General features: G+C 42.1%; 2 protein-coding genes across 5 annotated transcripts in view; one reads left to right on the forward strand and one right to left on the reverse strand.

Moving 5' to 3' along the window:
• The window catches only part of OGN (osteoglycin), a 38,086-nt gene extending 33,304 nt beyond the window's left edge, over nucleotides 1-4,782 (reverse strand). Inside the window, exons 1-2 of the mRNA XM_006127563.4 lie at nucleotides 4,657-4,782; nucleotides 3,769-4,001 (exon numbers count right to left, since the gene is read on the reverse strand). Of these exons, the coding sequence (XP_006127625.2) occupies nucleotides 3,769-3,933 (165 nt within the window). The 5' untranslated portion in view covers nucleotides 3,934-4,001; nucleotides 4,657-4,782. The remainder of the gene's footprint in view (nucleotides 1-3,768; nucleotides 4,002-4,656) is intronic.
• Nucleotides 1-21,139, forward strand: part of CENPP (centromere protein P) — a 296,833-nt gene that overhangs the window by 75,957 nt on the left and 199,737 nt on the right. The window lies entirely within an intron of this gene.

Consider the following 21,139-nt stretch of genomic DNA (forward strand, 5'->3'; position numbering starts at 1 on the left):
GGGACCGAAATACTAAAAATAGCACTGTGATCCCAGCTCCAGCCCCGACAAACTGCTTTCCAGGTCGAAGGTAGAAAGTTAGGGAAGGAGCAGGTGGAGAACTAATGGGAAGGTGGGGGTGAGGAGAGGAAGGGGCTTGTACTAAGGGGAGAGGAGGAGGTAGGGTGGGAGAAGAAAGGGATAGGCACCATGGGGCAGGGTGGAGAAGAGACAAATGCCAGGGGCCCAAGAGGAGACAATGAGGAAAAGGGCAGGAGGGGGGAGGAGAAGGGAGGGGATAGGGTCATGCTGGGAGAGGAAAGGGGAGGGATAATGGGGGAAAGAGGAGAGGGGAAGAGTGGGTGTCAGGAGAAGAGGGGTTGAAAGGAGGAGTGGGCATGAGGAAGGCAGGGGATGCATCATGAGAAAGGCAGGGAAGGGACATGGAGGGGCATGAGGAGAATTGGGACAGAGGATGGTGAGGAGGTAGGCACCACGAAGAAAGAGGACAAGGAGGGCACGGGCAGTGAAAGAAGGAGAAGGCGCCAGGAAGGTGCAGGTGCCAGGGATATTGTGGGGGTGAAGCAGAAGGGCAGACACATGGAGGGGAGGGATGGGCACCAGAGGGGAGAGGGGATGGGGAGTGATAGTTACTGATGATCAGAGTGGGGCTAGAGGAGGAGTGGACACGGGGGAAGAGAAGTACAGGTGCAGGGGTCAAAGAAGATGGGGAGGGGATCAGGTCCCCAAAGGGCTGAGGGGAGTGAGAAGTGCAGGAGCCAGGACAGCAGAGGAGGAGGATGGGTGGGGGACAGCAGCAAGCACCAAGAAGGCCCTGGAGGTTTTTCGCCTTCCTCTGTAGCATGGGGTACAGATCACAGCTGGAGGATTCTCTGCATCTTGGGGTCTTCAAAGTATTTGAAGGCTTCAATACCTGAGATATAGGTGAGAGGATTATTCTAGGAGGGGTGGGTGAGATTCTGTGGCCTGCACTGTGCAGGGGGTCAGTCTAGATGATCATAGTGGTTCCTTCTGACCTTAAAGTCTATGAGGTCGAGGGGAGAGTGGGAGACATGGCAGCAGAGAGAAAGGGGAGAGATTTATAAGACATTTATTAATAACTTGGGTGCCACAGTGGCACACATCCGAACAAGCCACATGAACTCAGTACTGGTGCATAAGACAAAACTCACTCCGCTCATGAGTGGAAAAATCTTAGAGGGAAACACTGGTTGCATGCGAAAGAACTGAATTCCAAATGATCTTGACAAATTGGGGAATTGGTCTGAAATGAACAAGATACAATTCAATAAAGACAAGTGCAAAGTACCTGTCTTAGGAAGGAAAAATCAAATGGAGAATAACTGGTTAGATAGTAGTATTGTAGAAAGTCAACAATGTTATGCAGTTGTGAAAAAGGCTAATATTCTGGGGTGCACTAACAGGAGAGATGTATGTAAGACATGGGCGATAATTGTTTTGTTCTACTCAGCACTTGGAAGGCTTCAGCTGGAGCACTGTGGCCAGTTCTTGACTTCACAGATGGGAAAGATGTGGATAAATTGGATAATGTTCAGATGAGAGCAACGAATGCTAAAATATTTAGAAAACTTGACCTATGAGGAAAACTTTAAAAATGGGCGTCTTTAACTTTTAGAAAAGAAGACTGAGGGGGAATCTGATAAGTTTTCAAATATATTAAGTGTATTATATAGAGTGGTGGTCAATTGTCCATGTACCCTGAAGGTAGGAAAAATAGTAATAGGCTTAATCTGCAGAAAGAGAGATTTAGGTTCGCTATTAGGAAAAACTTTTTAACTATAAGGGAAGGTTAAGTTTATATGACACTGTGATCTAAAGTTGGTATCGCATCATAGGGTTGGAAGAGATCTCCGGAGGTCATAGAGTCCAATCCCCTGCTAAAAGCAGGACCAGTCCCAACCAAATCATCCAGGCCAGGGCTTTGTCAAGATGGGACTTAAAAACTTCTAGTGGTGTAGATTCCACCACCTCCCTAGGTAGCCCATTACAGTACTTCACCGCCCATCTAGTGAAATAATTTCTTGTAATATCCGCCTTAGACCTCCCCCTCTACAACTTGATATAGCTGACTTGCTCTCTTTTACTGTTTATGTAAGAAAATAATTTGCAAAGAATCATAGAATACTACAACTGGAAGGGACTTCAAGAGGTCATCAAGTCCAGTCCCCTGCCCTCACAGTAGGACCAAGCATCATCTAGATCATCCCTGATAGATGTCTATCCAACCTGCTCTTAAATATCTCTAGTGATGGGGATTCCATGACCTTCCTAGGCAATTTATTCCAGTGTTTAACCACCCTGACAATTTTTTTTAATGTCCAACTTAACCATCCCTTGCTGCAATTTAAACCCATTGCTTCTTGTCCTATCATCAGAGGCTAACGAGAACAATTTTTCTCCCTTTTCCTTGTAACACCCTTTTAGATACTTGAAAACTGCTATTATGTCCCCTCTCAGTCAGCAATTTATGCTTGCGTTTAGTAAGAAAAAGACCCCCCCCCCGAAAGTCTCTTAATATTTGGAAATAGCCACTGTGTATATGTTTATTAAAGTTTTCCTTTGACAGTTAGCATGAAGCATTAATTAAGACAATTAGCTTTCCTTCAGCCTGCTTGTGCCAGCTGTACATAAGAATGACTATAGTGGGTAAGAACAATGGTCCTTCTAGCCTGGTATCTTGTCTTCCTACAGGGGCCAGTGTCAGTTGCCTGAGAGGGAGTGAACAGAACAGAGCAATTTATCAAGAGATCTACTGCTGTTGTCCAGTTTTGGCAGTCAGAGGTTTAGAGACATCCAAGCAATGGGATTGTGTCCCTGGCCATATTAGTTAATAGCCGTTTATGGACCTGTGTTCCATGAACTTCTTTATTTATTTTCTGAACTCAGTTATGCATAGTGTATACCAAAGAGAACTCTCACCTCTGAGCTCAGTTCTTGAGTTATTTGAACATAGCTATGATATTTGTATTCTAGGTTGATAGTTTGCACTAAATCTTTCTTCTTTTTGTCAGTATTTCTCTTGGTGTAATTACCCGAGCTCCTGGATATCAGAATTGACAGCAACATTGACTCTCAGTTGGTCATTAGGGGTGTTGAGGAGTGATGTAGTGAATTTTTTCTTCCCTATCCCCCTCAGTCCCACATAAATGAATATTAATATTGCAATGACTCTAATATTGCTTGGTAGGATACAGTGGCTCAGATCTGTTTTGCAGACTGTAAATTAAAAGGCAAACACTGTATTATATTACAGTTGACTGTGTGCCAGCTTGGAAGAACTGCTATGGTTTATAACAACATATTTCATGAAAGTATGTACCATACATGTAAGTGTTTCAAATACTACTATAACATCAAAACAAACACAAAATCTGAATTAAGACTAACTGCATATTGATTTTTAATCTTTGGCTCACCTTGTCTGTTGGACATAATCTATCCTTTTGAGACTTCTGAAATATCTGGGCATACCAGAATTAAAGGAGTTTAAAATGGTGTGTCAGCCACAGATTTTATGATTTCACATCTTCTCTGTGTTTCTCAGACCCCTAGTGAATACTGTAGATAAGAATGCTTTTGTGGTTCTATTTTTGCTTTGCTTCAGTTTTTAAGTGATCCACATTTTCCCTAACATTACAAGATTTTTTTTCATAAAATGTATAACATGCATATGACAACTAATTCATTCATAACACTTGTCAGGTTTTTTAAAGGTTATATAACTTATGTATACTATAAATGAAATACCTTATTCTTTGTTGCATCCTGGGATTTGTCTTCATAATCTTGAAGTTCTTCAAAAATGTCTGTATCGTACTCATAATAATTGGATGATTTCTGTTTAATTGTTGGTACTAAGTTCACCAAAGGCACAAAGAAAAATAAAAAAAAGATGGTCTCCAAAGTCGTCATTTTAGCAGAGAAAATGTGTCTGGCCTTTTCTGAGCTGGAGAAGTGACTATTGAACACGTTCTTTGTGACTGGAAATAAAAATGCAATCTGTCAAAACAATATTTAAAGCCTAGAGGACTTGTTGGCAGGGATTTCTAACTCATAAGAAACAGGGAACAACTTTTAACTCTTGGTATTCTTTAATTAGATGTTAGCCCTATACAAATCTGTACTTAACAGTAAAAGATTTCTTAGGAAGTAATAAATAAAAGCTGACCAGTTTCCAAATAATGAGCGCAATATTAACTTCATTGCAGTCAGTTACATTTTGCAAAATATCGTATTTCTTTCATTTCTGTGTGATAGCCAGAAAATTTTGTTTAATAGTGTTTGAAATACTTGGCATGCATGTGATTGAATGGTTAAAAATAAAAAGACAGAATCTTTTTTAGAACTCGAACGTAATGATTTTTCCAAAGCTAACTTAAAATAAGAAATTTGTGATCTTTTGTCTATGGAAACTTTAGATTTGAAAATGAATAAGAGAACAATTGTTTTTTAAATTGAAGGACTTAATTGTTTGTACTACTCACTGAAAAAAGAAGCAAGAAGTAATAAGATTCTAAGTTAACTTGAAAGGTTTATACTGTACTTTTCCAGTGAAATTGATATAGCTATTACATTAGTTAAAATTGTTTTAGGTGAACTGTGGATGAAGATGTTTTCTTAGAAAAGAACACCTACCGTTGTAGCAGAGTTGGAGTTTTCCTTTGATTTTTCTTCAGTATAGATATTGTTAATTATGCATTAATTCCACATGTCTGAATAAGAGAATAAAGCTGTGGCTTATTTCCAAGATGCAGAAATTTATACTACTTGGAGATTGCCAGCCTTAAAACACTTCCCATGGGGTCAAGAAGACTATGGCAGCATACTTTCCCCTGGGTGAGAGGTAATATTCTGGAACAGAGAGTTGTATTCAGAATAATTTTAAGAAGTGGTTAGTCAGTCTAGTTCATCTAACAGGGAATATTACTTACTAAAAGTAGCCATATTCAATATGAATTGCTTTAACATACCCAGTCATTTCACCTCTTTATAGATAAATCTATTTCATAAATTAATATTTGATTTACTAAAAGTCATAGGTTTTTCATTTTGCTTCATATTTTAGCTGAGGCAAAGCAGCTGTTTTTTTAAATCAAGGCAAAGATAGATCCGAACATGTTTATTCTGTATTAGTCAAATTTATGAACAGTAAACTGTTGCATGACAACTTAGATATTTAGAAAAGGTCCAAATTTTAAGCATGAAATGCAAGTTGCCAGCATTAGCAGATTCAGATTTCTTCTGTAATAATAGTTTTAATACTGTTCCTAATGGTATTCAGGCTAAACACAAAAATACACAATTTACTTGTGGTTAGAAGTCTATTACTTATAATTTGCAGACTGGTAATTCATTAAAGTGTGTATTTTCAATGGCTTCTTGTTAAAAAGAGGGGTTTTACAATAAATGTTTGTTCTGGGGGAAATATTGTATTAGTAATTTAGGAATTTATAGTAATTAGCATGAAGGCTTAGAATTTAGATATTAGAAAACCAATGCTCCTACTTCATGTCTGTTTCATATCCTTTTTTGGGTCTTACATAGTTTTGGCAATGAAGGTGAATGGGAACCAGATGAGTGACTTTAAAGTTTACAAGGTTGCTTTTTTGAGTCTTTTAAAATTGTACAGCAATATAATCATATATATTTGGGGAAATACAAAATTATATTCCCATTTTCATTTAGACTATCAGTTTTCTGGGAAAGTATCAGTTGAGAATATTCTAACCACTGGTGGCAAAGAGTGAACCTGTTGGGGGTGGGGTGACATATTTTTGTAATTACTTTGTTTAGAAACCAGATGTTTGTCCTGAAGCTCTCAGTGGGGAAATGAATATTTTTATATGTAACATCTGCAGCTTTTAAATTTCTGCAGTTTATAACCATTCTCCACTCAGAATGTGATTTGTTTTGAAAAAAAGGTCTATTGACTTCTCTGTATGCAAATGAGGCAAAATGTTCTAGCTATGATCTCAGCCATAATCACATTCCCAGTATGTTATGAAACGTAGCTGGAGTAAGAGCATTTTGAATCAGAATCACTGTTATAACACAAAATTGAAATAACTTTTAGGCTGAAGTTGGGGATCACTTTTCATACCATTTTGGCAGGTGGACACTATTGTGTTGTCTTGATCTCAGAGATTATGAGCCACATTGGATTCCTTAGCATTGTAAGGTAGATTGCTGCTAGGTGATGACTTCATTGATAGCCCTGTGGGAGATAGCAGTTAGGGATGTGAAAGTGTACACAGTTAATCGATGAGCCAGGACTCCTCATTTAATGTTCACAGTTACATTGAGGCTCCCAGCACGTGCCAGCTCTGGAGGAGCTGCTTGTACCCGTCCCCACTATGCTGCTGTCTCTGTATCAGAGGCTGCAGTGTGAGTGGGGCAGCTGGAAGTTGGCACACGTGGGGAGCTGGCTTAAAAGCCAGTTCCACATATGTACCAGCTCCCAGGGAGCTGACTGCTGCCACGCATGTAACTGTAACCACTGAAAATTTTCAGTGGTATACAACTGATCTGCTAGAGAAAAAATATCAGAAGACACTTTACATAGTAGCTGTGAAAATTGGACTGTGAATTGCAAATGCAACTAAAAAATATTTGAAATCAAATGTAGCTGTGAGGTAGGTCGAGAGTTCTTCTTTGAGTGTGTCTGCACACATATATTCCATTCTACATTTATGTGCTCCCAGTGCACTTGAGTTGGAGACTTTTGTTAGCAATCCCTTTCGGGTTCTGTATGTGCCATGTATATTTTCATGCTTGTAACTGGAGCAGGGCCACTCGGTCTCCCTCCATTTGTAGTAAGAGTTGAACTTCTTGTTCTTCCTATGTGTATTTCACAAGGGCATATGCATATTCACCAGGGTCCTGGGTCCAGAATTTCTTCAAAGCAGCGTCCATTGACCTGAACATGTGCAGCAGCTCTCCTCATGTTCCTGACTGAGACTACATCTACACTGCAGGGTTTTTGTACAAGAAGCTTTTTGCGGAAGAGATCTTCCACAAAAACTTTGTGTGCAAAAGCGCATCCACACCTCAAGTGATGCGCTTTTGTGCAAGAGAGCGTCCACACTGCATAGATGCGCTTGCACAAGAAAGCTCTATGAATGGCCATCAGAGCACGTGTGCTTTTTTGGATAGGCTCTATTTGCGCAAGAAACCCCTGCAGAGTGTCCACACTTGCCATTTTGTGCAACAGCTGTAGCACAAAAAGGAGTTATGCCTCGTAAAAGGAGGTTTACCTACACCACTAAAAGCCCTCTGTTTTGCCATTTTATTGCTGATTAACTTGCAGAAAAGCGCATTTGAGGTGTGGACACTCCACAGGTTTTGGCGCAAAAATGACTATTTTTGCACAAAAACCTTGTGTAGATGTAGCCAGAGAGTATAAATGGCAGTGTGGGTTGACATGTCTCCAGTTCTTTCTTACCACTGCATGGCTGAAGTCAGAATTTTGTCCCACTTAGCTGTTGCAGAACCTGTACAAAATTTAATTAGAAATAATTTATATCTTAAGAATTTTAGTTAGTATATAGTTTAGTATTGAATAACATTCCTCCCCTTTGTCCCTCACTTAAAGGAGAAATCCTTTCAGTCCTGATATTCGAGAACTGTTCTTCCCTCCCCCACCCCACTCCTTTATCCTTCAGCGACACGCATCAATCATACCTGTTCTGTGGGGAGGCACATTTCTCTGCTAAGTGCAGTATCTGCAAATCCTTCCCACCCGGAACTAGCGAGGCCCATGAACTCTGACTAAAAAGTTTCTAACAGAAGAGGCTATGATGCCACACTTGGACCCAGACTCAGGAGACCCACCTATGTACATCAGCCTCAGCTGATCAGCAATTTCTACCCCCAAGCATAAGCCTCAGAGAAAATCCTTGCTATCTAATTCCAAGGACTCCATAGGTCTCCCCATGAGAGTAAGATGTACTCAAATGGGCATAAGGACAGAGCCCCACAGTGGACTGTCAAAAATAAATGTGTTTCTTCTCCAAGCTGGTCCAGGGCGCATGTGAGACATCACATATGATACGCACAGAACGATCTCTGACAGAGAACCTCAGGCTGGAGGGTAAGGCACGGAAGAAGAGGAATCTGCTGGCTCTGACCGTGACTATGGTACTTGGGTGCAAAGATAATCCTAGCCCTATCCACAAATGCAGTTCTGGACTCATCATCATACTGCCTCATTTGTCAATAGACCATCGGACTATGTCAGCTAACCTAGACCTGTCAGGACTACTGCCAGAACTGGTTTCCAGCCAATGGGAGCTGTCTGTTTGCATGACAGGCCATGCAGAAAGTACTCCCTTCCCTGGGACTCACAGAGTTAAGAAAAGTACATGGCCCTTGCAGCCTGTGTGAAAGGTAGGGAGCCTGGCTCAGAGATCTGGCCACATAGGTAAGTGCCTCCCAGCTAGCGCCTACCTCTGGCATCCTAGTTCCTTGTTTCCTCCAATCTTCTGCCCCCTCCTGCACATCTACCCCATGTAATGCAAACTCTTTGCACCTATTCCCCCTCCCAAATCCCTACACCCCTAAGCCCAGTCACAGCCCCCTCCCAAACCCTGCACCTCCTCATATACTTCTCCAGGGCAGAATCCTCTGTTCCACCCATACCTTATCTTGCACCCCAGTTCCCTATCCCAGGTCACAACCTCCTCCTTCACTCAAACTCCCTCTCAGATTCCACACCCTCTCTAGTACTCCAAGTTACCTTCTGCATCCAATCTCTAGCTCATACCCCGCATCTCCTACATTAGTATTGTAGAAGAGTACGGCCCTTGACCACTTACCAAATTCTTAGGGTGGCCACCCCATCAAATATTATTACCCACCCCTATCAAACAGAAGCTTCTCTGCATCCCATAAAACAGTTCTAACTGCCATATTTATACAGCGGGGAACTCCATTATGGGACCTTTTAATGTCCTAGTTGAATAGGAAGCTTCCCCTCTATTGCCCCAGGAGACCCATAGTCCGAGACTTTCAGGGAGATACTGTCCTGGGTAGATGACCTCAGATATACCTTTATTCCCATCCCTCTGCTCAGTGGAATCTGAACCTTGTTCTTTCAAGACTAACAGGCTTGCCCTTTAAACTGCAGGTGACGTATGCCATCACTCACCTGACGATGAAGTAGCCATCACTTCTGTGAGAACTTGGAGTCATGACGGCAGACCCTCCTTATACAATTTTTCACAGGGAGATTTTCTGTAGGCTACACCTCAAATTCTTCCCCAAGATTATGTCAGAGTTCCACATCAATCAGTATGCTTACCTGTATGCTTTCATAACTTGCATGCTTCTTCCAGGGAGAAAAGATTTTAATGTCAGGCATGCCTTGACATTATACCTGCAGAGAATCGTACCCATCAGATAATCTCCAAGACTGTTGCCCTGGCAGAAGGGGCATGTGGACAAGCCATAGTCTCATGGAGGATTTCAAAATGAGTTGTGTGTTGTCTTAGCTTGCTATAAATTAGCAAAGCTTTCCCTTCTTGGGCATCTCTCAGCTCGTTCTATGTACACACAAGCCACCTTCATAGCATACTTATCTGACATTTCCATTGCAAGACATCTGCAGAGGGGCACTTGGAGTTCCATCCATACTTCAGTGTGACACTGATCTAACTCAAGCAGCAGTGGTTCAGAGGAAGAATTCTAGGATGCAAAATACTGCATGCTAAGGGCTTTAGCACACAGTATTAGATATCTATATTAGACATCTGCTAGGAGTACTAGGGATTAAATATGTTGAAGTTTTTGGTGAAATGGTTCCATTATCTTTCATTTACATAATGTAATTGAAAATATGGAGCTGAGGAAGGGGAGTTTTGGAGTTCTCAGCCCAAGACAGCTGTAGTTTTCCCTGGTTGGGAAGCTGTATTCTAGGCATCTTTCAAATCCATGTTCAGGAGGAGGGTTTTTAATGTTAGAACATGTTCACAGTGCCCCTTGCAAAGTACTATTCAAATGGTCAGTAATCAATCAGACCACAGTTAAAACAACAATTTGGGGCTGTTGCTAACTGGAAAGCCATTTGTGTATACTCTCACTTGCCCAAATAGATATACTGTAATATATTATACCAAATAGATATAATATGCTCTTGAACATTTCTCTATGCAGTACATTTGAAGATGCAATTTTGACATTTTAGGTCAGTGTTTCTTAAACTGTTCCATGGCACACTGGTGTGCTGCGAGGCAGTCAGAGGTGTGCCGCGGAGAACAACAGAATTCAAAATGGCTGCCCTTAAAGGGGCAAGCAACCTTTTTTTTTTTTTTGCGCAATAACTTTCCCCCGACTTTTGTTCAAAAAAAAAATCCTTGGTGTTCCTCAAAAAAAATTATTGTTTGGTCTTCCTCGGTCTTAAAAAGTTTAAGAAACACTGTCTTAGGTAATCAATTATAATTGACATGACAACAAAACTTTGTCTCAAATATGGATACTGTGAATAGTGGGAGACCTGGGAAATCCCCAAGAAGCTGTAAATATTCTGTATTTATGTAGGCATGTTCAAAATTTTTTGACTTGGTATTTTTTAGAACAGACTTTGTAAATAATTTGATCAGTAGTTAATTGTTCTGATCTGGACATATTCGAGTATAAAAGTAGCATGGGAGTTCCTTCCTGAAAATCTGAGCAAATGTTATTGCTGTCTAATTGACCCAACTTTCAGAAGAAAATCTACAGGAAATCTACTAAGAAAATATGCTATCCACAATGGGGGAAAAAAATCAATGATTGAGAATTTTTTTAAAATCAGTATTTTAAAATTAATTTGTTTAAATCCAGGTATAGTTAAAATAAATCTATTAAAAATTAAATTTGAAATGTTCGGTCTACATTAAGCTCCCAAATTTATAATAAGTCAGTGAAATCTTTTGAATTAGGTACAAAAACAATATGAAGCAGAACATGACTGCTGCTAAGTTTTCAAAAAGGTCAAACCACTGACTTGGTGGAAGTCACAGGTCAAATATCTGGATACAGGGTCTGAAGTACTGAACAGCTTTTGACAGCAGAGAAAATATTTCCTTTCTGTTGATTCAGCTAATTTAGTACAATGACTAGTTTATTCAAAGTTAAGAAATCAATTGAGAGTTGAAAAAGTAGGAAAGCTTGTTTTCTTGTTCTAAACCATGAATAAAAACCAGGTGTGAAAGGCTGAGATTGAAAATCTTGATGGATGTGGTGAGTAACAACAATCACGTGAATTGTAGGTAACACTTGCTTTTGAATAAATCATTTATTTTATAAATGTGAAATATGTTTATAAACTTCTAAATCCACTTTGTTCATATATATCCATCACATTTTATGTAGTGTTGTTTAATAAAAAATGCTATTTTTGTGCATTATAGTTGAATTTGATTTTCTGTCCAAACAGAACTTGACACAAGCTACAAATAAAAAAATAAATCATGTAATAAATAAAAGTTGGAGAATATGTTACTTAACATCATACAAAGATAAACATTTGAAATGTGGAATAAATTTAAGAAGCTATATAATAACTTAAATGTGTATGGATATAATGTATTCCTTGGTTAGCAAAAAGAAGCACTCCATTTAGTGTAAAACCTATATTTAGTTGGAAATCAACATATTTTAATGATTAATAACCAATGATAGTGAAGCTTTAGGAAAATAACTAAGAAGTACAAATGCAAATATAATTAAAATCAATTACAGGCAGTCCCCGGGTTACATGGATCCGACTTACATCAGATCCCTACTTACAAACGGTGTGAGGCAACCCCGCACTAGCTGCTTCCCCCAGCAGACCAGGGAGACGCGAAGCTAGCACCCGCCCCCCCCAGCAGACCAGGGAGACGCGGAGCGGCTTTTCTCAGCAGACACCTCAGCTTGAGAATAAAGGACTGAGGGAAGTGAGGTGTGGGAGAATAAAACTGATCTCTGGAGAAATGTTTGGCTAGAGTTTCCCCTACAATATGTACCAGTTCCGACTTGCATACAGATTCAACTTAAGAACAAACCTACAGTCCCTATCTTGTATGTAACCCGGGGACTGCCTGTATTTAAGTCAAGGATTCTGGCTTACTAATTTAAATCATGATAAAAATTGGTTATTTAAATTACTCCACGATCAGCAATTCTAAATTGCCAAATGTCACAGTTTTATTGAGCCTCTATTATTACATTTGATTTTTTTCCCCTCAAAGTCTTTTCTCAATACTTTTAAATCTGTCAGTATCCTTGTGGCCTTGTGCGCTTACTTAAAATTACCATCTTATCCATTGTTTTCAGTGGTATTGAAGTTATAGGCTGCTTTTAAATAAGATAACTTCCAACTTCCTACAGTTTTGCAGATGTTCATGAAGTGGCTTCAGTTAAGCTGACAGTCTAATTTTCTAGTTCCTGAAGCCAGGTTGTTTACACAAGAGACACCACCTAGCTAAGCTCTGGGGTTTGGAGACTGCACATGCAATTGTGTGGGGATAAGGTTCAAAAGGATGCAGGAACAAAACTGGTATACAGGACAATGGTCATAAACAGGAGGAAGGATGAGGAGTAGGTGACTTTTAGGGAGAAAATGTGGGAAACTATAGGTACACGTGAATGTGGAGTGGCAGACCAAATGTGGGCGACAAAATGGGATAGACAGGGACCACTTAACAAAATTAATGTGGCAGGAGTGGGGCCAAAGGGTTCTGGGAAAGGGTTCAGGCTCAGGGAAGAGGTTTGGAGTGCAGGGGTGTGAGGACTCTGGCTGGGGCATGGGATTAGGGGCTCTGAACTGAAACAAAGAGAAGGGGGTGCAAGGTCTCTGGGATCAAGGGTTTTGGGGGTTCAGGAAGTGGCTCCAAGTTGTGGAGATTCAGAGTCAGAAGAAGGGGTCGGGGCTTGGACTCACCTTGGTGGCTAGGTCAGTGATGCTAAGGCAGGCTGCCTGGTGCCTGGCTGGCACAGTGCCCTCAAAGTGGCCAGCAGGTCTAGCTTCTGGAAGTGGAGTATGAAGCTCTGTGGCTTGCTGAATTTCATGGTCTTCCTGCCTAGGAGCGGGACCTGCTCTTTTGGCTGCATCCCTGGTGGCCCCAGCACAAAGCAACTGAGGCTGTTGCTAGTCCCAGCATGGAACTGCCATGGCCAGCGGGGAGGTACCTCTCCCTGCCAGCCCGAGGTGCAGCTGCCCTTCCTGGGACTGGCAGAGATGGGCACTTCCCCACTGCCTGTGGCTGCACCCTGCTGTAGTCGGTGGGCAAAGGTGCTTCTTTGCCTGCTACAACAACTTCACGGCTTAGGGAAAGACATCTGTCCCCGCTGCAGCCTTGAGCCCCTGTGTGGGCCTTATTGTAGAAAAGGAACCTCTTCTAGGAAGATGGATAGTAAATACCTAATATTACAAATTATGGGCAACCTAGAGGTGAAGTTTTCTGTGTGTGTGTGGGGACACTATACCTTTAAAATGCTATTTCCCCCTTTCTTGCTTTGTCTCAAATAGTCTAAATCCTAGCTCATCTTTTTACAAAGGAATTTTGAGAATTCATGGAAAAAGTCAGGAAATGTTGGAGGAGAAGGCTGATTTGATGTTTGAAGTTGCTGGGCTTGCTGATTGTATATTTTGTGGAATTATAATTCTGAATTTAAGTTATATTTAGGATAGGTTATGGCTCCGGTGCCTATAGAAGTATATGGGTAAGCATCCTTTTTTAGCATTTTGTAAGTACAAATAAATAAATATGAATGCTGACTGGGGTAAGTCTGTACTCTGCACTTAGTCACTGATGGTTGGCCAGAATCAGCTGACTCAGACTAAGGGGCTGTTGCATTATTGTAGATGTTCAGTTTTGGGCTCCAGCCCCAGGCTCTAGGCCTATGATGGATGGGAGATTCCAAGAATGTCAGGCTGCAGCTCAAGCTTGAATGCCTGTTTGGCACTAGCAAAAACCAGGACTATGTAGCATTTTAAAGACTAACAAGATGGTTTATTAGATGATGAGCTTTCGTGGGCCAGACCCACTTCCTCAGATCAAATAGTGGAAGAAAATTGGCACAACCATATGGTCGTGCCAATTTTCTTCCACTATTTGTTCTGAGGAAGTGGGTCTGGCCCACGAAAGCTCATCACCTAATAAACCACCTTGTTAGTCTTTAAAATGCTACATAGTCCTGTTTAAAAAAAATTAATGGAGATTGCCTATCTCCTAGAACTGGAAAGGTTTAGTCCTCTGCCTTCACAGCAGGCCCGAGTACTATCCCTGACAAAGTTTTGCCCCAAATGACCTCCTCAAGGATTGAACTCACAACCCTGGGTTTAGCAGGCCAATGCTTAAACCACTGAGCTACCCCTCCCCTCATTTTTGCTTCAGCTACACCAGACTAACACAGCTAAATTTCTATCACTGTTTGGCACTAGTGAGGTTATAGCTGGAGTATTGAGTCCAGTTTTGCCCCCCCCCCCCACACACACACACAGAAAAGTTGTGAACAAATTGGAAAGAATCCAGCAGAAGGCAAGGAAAATGATTAGGGGGCTGGAGCACATGACTTATGAAGAGAGGCTGAGGGAACTGGGTTTATTTAGTGTTTAGAAGAGCAGAATTGAGGCGGGGCTTTGATGCCAGCCTTCAGCTACCTGAGCATGGTGGGAGTTCAAAAGAGGATGGAGCCAGGCTATTCTCAGTGGTGACAGATGACAGAACAAGGAGAAATGGTCTCAAGTTGTAGTGGGGGAGATCTAGACTGGATATTAGGAAAAATTATTTGACTAGGAAGGTAATGAAGAACTGGAGAAGGTTACCTAGGGAGGTGGTGGAATTTTTATTCTTAGAGGTCTTATAGGCCAGGCTTGACAAAATCTTGGCTGGGATGATTTAGTTAGGGTTGGCCCTGCTTTAAGCAGGGAGTTGGACAAGATGACCTTCAGATGTCTCTTCCAGTCCTAATCTTTATGATTCTATGGTGGCTAAACATCCCCTTAGCCTGCACCCTGTAAACCCAAGTCAGCTGGTATAGGCCAGCTGCGGGTATCTAATCGCAGTGTGAATATACCTTTTGTCATCCTTCCAAAGGAAAAGTATTGCCACTAGTGATAACACTTAATAGTCTGTTTATACAAGCTTTTAAATTAGTAGGGGGCGGTGCACCCTACTCACTATGCTCGCCAACCCCTCTGTATGTGGGAGTAGGCAGCCCTGGCCTCTCGCCCCCCTGCTGCCAGGGAGGTCCAGGGCTACGTCAGACCTGGCCGCCAGAGAGGGAAGAGCCGGGGGCTGCTCCAGACCCAGTCACTGGGGAGGGGAGATGGTAGGTAAGGCCAGCCCTGCCATTGGCCACCAGGGAGTCCCAGGGCCGCTGCAGACCTGGCCTCTTGGGGGTTTCCCCAGCTGCCGGGAAGGGGAGGGTCGGGGGCTGTGCCAGCCCTGGTCTCTTGGCTTCTCCCACACCCCTCTGTTGCAGCCCTGGCCTCTCAGCCCCCTTATGTCCCCCTCCAGCCACGGCCAGCCCTGGCCTCCCTGCCCTCACCACCCCGATCACAGCTGTAGACCTTTGGCCTCGTCTCCCTGGTTGCAGCCAGCCATGGCCTCTCGGCCCCCCGCCCTCCTTCAGCCACCAGAGGGCCAGGGGATGGTGAGGGAAACGGTAGCAGCTCCTCGCTGTACTCAGGGCTCCAACACTCCAGGATTCAGCAGGGAACTGCTGCCTTGCTCCAGGTCTGGGGAGTGCTCACGCCTTGACTCCCCGCTCCCTCCCAAAGATTAGCACACCAGCACTGGCTTCTTGTAAGGGAGGTGGGAGAGGAGAAAGCCACGAGATTCTGCGCCCGGGAAGCGCAAACAGGACCCGGTGTGGAGTATCAGGGCTTTCTCCTCTCCCGCCTCCCCCGCAGGAAACCGGAGGGGAGTAGAGGCTGGAGTGCCCAGCAGGCAGTGACCCGAGTGCTCTTGGCCCAAGAGAGCTGGAGGTGGTGGTTTCCCACTGGGTCCTGGAGCATTGGGGCCCTGAGATCAGCAAGGAGCCACTGCTGCTGCCCCGGCCAGTCCCTAGCCCTTCTACAGGGAGGCAGAACATGGGCTTTGCAGTCCCATGTCTGGACAGCAACTTCATGGGAGGGCAGAGCCTGTGGGATGCCAGAGTGATGTAATGATGTCATTCTGTCTTCCCACAAGAAAACCTTTTTTTATATAGATAGAAAAGCATCCTGTATAGTGCTGTGACAGTTGATTCGATTTTATTATCTTTAGTGGGGTCTCAGTCCCCTCACAGTTTGTCTGATCAAGACTCAACCCAGATATATTGATTCAGCCTAAGATTTTTGGTTTAAAGCTACCATTAAACTAGGGGTGGGCAAAATACAGCCCGAAGGCGGCATCTCTCCTGTAGCCCAGTGGGAGCCTCACCCTGGAGACAACTGCTCAGAGGATATGTTATGTTCATCTTGGGGCATTTTCCCCACAGTTATCTCTTGATGTTTATGGTCAGCCTTCATTATCTCTTGTTTGTGGTCTCACTTTCTGGAGTGTCTGCCTGTCTCCCAGGCTCAGCTATTCTGCTGATTTCTCCAGCCCTCATCGAGCCTCAGGCACCATGGATATTCTCTCATCATCTCCAAGGATATGTCTATACAGTGGCACTATTTCGGGATAACACTCATCTACACAAGGAGCCTGTTGTTTTGAAATACACTCAAAATAATGGACTTATCCCAGCTTCCTGTAAACCTTATTGCATAAGGATTAAGGAAGACATCGGAATAGCTCTTTATTTTGAAATTTAGCACTGTGTAGATAGCACCAAATTTTGACATAAGCTATTTTAAAATAAACTACGCAATTTGCATAGCCCAAATTGTGTAGCTTATTTTGAGGTACATGCTACTGTGTAGACATACCCCAAGCATCTCAAGTCATTTTGACCATCTGGACTTTGCTAACAACTTTCTCTCTCACATTCTTCACTCACAACAAACAATTTACAGAGCAAGAGCATTACAGACAAAGGATGACATAGTAACTAGAAGACACAACTTAGCTTGCAGTGCAGACATTGTCTAATCACAACAAGCAGGGTGAAATGCAAACATACAGAACGTATATTCTCATGCCAATTTGTACCTATACTAAAATATTACATTTTTGCTGCAAAGTATACCTCCCCTAGGGCTAGCAGCATTGAGAAAAGCACGTGTCTTGCGCAACCCATGCGAAAGGCAGGGTGCCTGGCTGAGGGACATACTGATGGACCTTCTGGCTAATGCTTGCCTGTGGCAGCTCAGCCCTTCTCTCTCTCCTTCCTGCATCTCTGCCCCATATAACCCTCTGCACCCATACCTACTCCCTGCCCCTGTACCCCTATTCCATGTCCCCAATCACAGCCCAAATTCCTACCCCCCCTGCACTCCTGTGCCCCTGCCCCAAGTCACAACCCCTTCTGAAATCCTGCAGTGCCTCCTGCGCCCTGCATCCTGGTCAGAATCCCCTCCTGCACCCTGCGTCCTCTCCTGCACCCCAGTTCCCTCCTCCAGGTCACAACTCACTCCTTCACCGTCCCAGATCCCTGCATCCACTCCTGACCCCCAACCTCCCTTTGCATTTACCAAGTTCTTGGAGTGCCCCCCCCCCAATAAAAATTATTATGCACCCTTGCATTATTCTATTTTAAAGAATAAATTCACCTAAGCTGGAAAAGATAGTGAGTAAGAGTCAAGTTGTTGGGGTTTGGTGGAAGAAGACAGGGTGATTGATCTGACTGTACACCTTAACTCCCTCCCCCATCTATTTTGATAAGTCAATTAGAAATAAAGCAAGAGCTATAGAGAATTTTTCCTATGACTTTTCCATCTATAGATTATGAAAGTACTTAGGCAGGATTCTGAGGGATATTTAAAGCCAAAATTCTTGCCAGTTCTTATGAGACTACAAGCCTCTCTTCCCTTGTAAAATCTGCTTGCATGAATGCAGATTTAAACTGAAGATAATATTGTATTTTTTAAGGATAAAATAAATATCTTTATTACAGTACCCTCTGAAATCCTGTATTTTATTTGCTTGCAGAGTACAGTTTTAAAAATAAAAAAATAAACTGATTCACGTTTTACATATTTCAATGGAATGTGACTATATTAAAAATCAATCAAGAAAAGTCAAAATAAAAAACATCTGTTGAATGCGATGGAATTTTTTGCACATGACTCTTTAAATATATCAAGATATTGATTAAATGTCACAAACACTAATGTTTAATTGTTTTAGAAGGACTTTAAGAGGATCTGCATGTTTTCATGACTAAAGGAAAGAATATAGACAGTAAAAAGTTAGTTTTTTTTTAACTGAAACAGTGTTCAATACTAGATAGTTGTAGATACATGTAGAATGATGAAAAATGTCTACATTAATCATTTCTGCTTCTAGTTTTAAATATTTTGTTCTGGTAGAACACTCTCTTTAAAATTTTATGTTTTTTATTTAATTGGTTTGACACACATAACTATAAGTACAGGTTCTCCATGAAAAATGTCTACATTAATCATTTCTGCTTCTAGTTTTAAATATTTTGTTCTGGTAAAACACTCTCTTTAAAATTTTATGTTTTTTATTTAATTGGTTTGACACACATAACTATAAGTACAGGTTCTCCATGTTTTCTGAAAATGTCATAATAAAGTCAAACTCCCTATACTGTTGAGTAATAATGAAAAATAGCTAGCAGTTACAAAGCTTTAAGAATTTTGCGCAGGTGATAAAGTATCGTTATTCCCCTTCATATGACTGAAATGAATAAAACGTAAATCAGCAAAGTGACTTGCCTAAAGCTAGAAGCACAGACCAAATCTCTTGGCTCACGATCACATGTATTCTCTAGATTGTGCAACCACTTCCTATACTTACTACTGTGAATCCCATTGAATAAAGCTCTGTGATGACTTTTAGTATTGTCTGGGTACACCGAAAGAAGGGCAAGAGACATCGATATGGATTTTAATAAAGCCACAACTACTTATATGGGTGTCTGGTACTACCTGCCAGGTAAAGCGCTCAGTGCTGACAAATCCATGTTTATTCATATCAGTATCTGGGGCTTCCACCATTCCTCCTCATTTCAATCTAGTTCCCCCATCCAACCCACGGGGTAAACTTTACCATACACAACCCTCACAGGAGGGTTAAGGTGGGCTATGAGAATGGGGAGGGTTTGGCTCCCTGCCATACCACTCATAGAAATCCCCAGACTCCCACTCCCGTTCTGTTCCTTTATCCAGTACCTTCTTTTCAGTCTTTTACCGGCTATTTGTCTGGTCACTGGGTGCCTTTCCAGTGGAATACCTGTATTGAATATCTGTTCAACCTTACAAAACAAGTTGCAACATATGGTTTGCTACCTTTTTTCTTCACACGCATAGGTTCTCCCTGTCCCTCTCTGTGGGGAAGGTGAAAAAAACCTCACTCCACCCAAGCCAGTCTGGTACAGGAAAAATTCTTTCTCAGCCCCCCCCTTTAAAAAGGAGAGACTAGCATAACCCTATAGCTGGTCTTAACCCAACCAGAGAATACTCCCGTCTCCCATCTACGAGAATACTTCCAAACTACCAATGAACATCGGTCTGACCAACTAGATTCCCACCCCATCAACACCAAAAGAAAAAAAATTCTATGTGGACTCCCCCTGAAGGTTGTAATTACAGTCTGGATTTCTATATACAATGCTTCCGAAACAATACACAGACTGACATTATGCACAAACAACTAGTGACATGCAGTCTCAGCCGCGCTGAACGCTATGCTATCCAGAGTCTCAAAAACAACCCCGACATTATAATCAAATCAGCTGACAAAGGGGGTGCTGAGGTCATTATGAATAAGACTATGAACAGGAGGTGGCTAGACAACTCTCCAACACCACATTTTACAGACCTCTCTCATCCGATCCCACTTCACAATACCAAAAAAACCGACACTGTCTCCTTAAGGAACTCCCTACCTCTACTCAGAACCAAATTCACACAGAAACACCTTCTGAACCCCGACCAGGATTGTTCTATTTGCTTCCCAAAATCCATAAACCTGGACACCCTGGACATCCCAGCATTTCAGGTATTGGCATGCTCACTACCGGATTATCCAGCTATGTCTGTCCTCAAACCCTATGTAACCAACACTCCCAGCTATCTCCGAGATATCACTGACTTCCTGAGAAAACTACAAAACATTGATAACCTCCTTGATAACACCATCCTTGCCACCATTGATGTAGAAGCTCTCTACACCAATATTCCACATGAAGATGGATTACAAGTGATTAGAAACACTACTCCAGAGGACACCACAGTCAATCTGGTAGCAGACCTATGTAACTTTGTTCTCACGCACAATTATTTCCAATTTGGGGACAACTTATACCTCCAGATCAGCAGCACAGCCATGGGTACCTGCATGGCCCCACAGTATGTTAACATCTTTATGGCTGACTTAGAACAATATTTCCTCCTATTCCGTTCCCTTTTACCCCTCCTCTACTTACGCTATATTGATGACATCTTTAATATCTGGACCCACAGCTAGGAAACACTGGATGCATTCCACAGAGACTTTACCAACCTACACCCCACCATCAGTCTCAGCCTGGACCATTCTACATAAGAGATCCATTTTTTGGACACCACAGTACAAATCACTAATGGAAAATTAAATACCACTCTCTACAGAAAACCCACTGAGTACTACACTTACCTACATGCCTCCAGCTTCCATCCAGGACACACCATACGATCCATCGTCTATAGTCAGGCCCTTAAGTACAAACCACATCTGCTCTAATCCCATTGACAGAGACTAGAAACTTCAAGATCTCTACCAAGCATTTGTAAATCTCAATTACCCATTGGGAGAAAAAAAAAAAAAATTGAAAGAGCCAGACGAATATCCAGCAACCATCTACTTCAAGATAGGCCCAAGAAAATCAATACTAGAATGCTACTTGTTATCACTTAAACTCCTCTAACACATTATCAATAAACCACAACCTATACTGGAATAGGATACTACATTCCGAGAGGCTCTGGGGTGCAGTCATTGTGGTGCAGATTGTTGTAGCTGTTTAAATTCTACTTTTAGATGTTCCTTTTGTAGTCATT

The sequence above is a fragment of the Pelodiscus sinensis genome, chromosome 11 (assembly GCF_049634645.1).
Source record: "Pelodiscus sinensis isolate JC-2024 chromosome 11, ASM4963464v1, whole genome shotgun sequence".
NCBI classification, from domain to species: Eukaryota; Metazoa; Chordata; order Testudines; family Trionychidae; genus Pelodiscus; species Pelodiscus sinensis.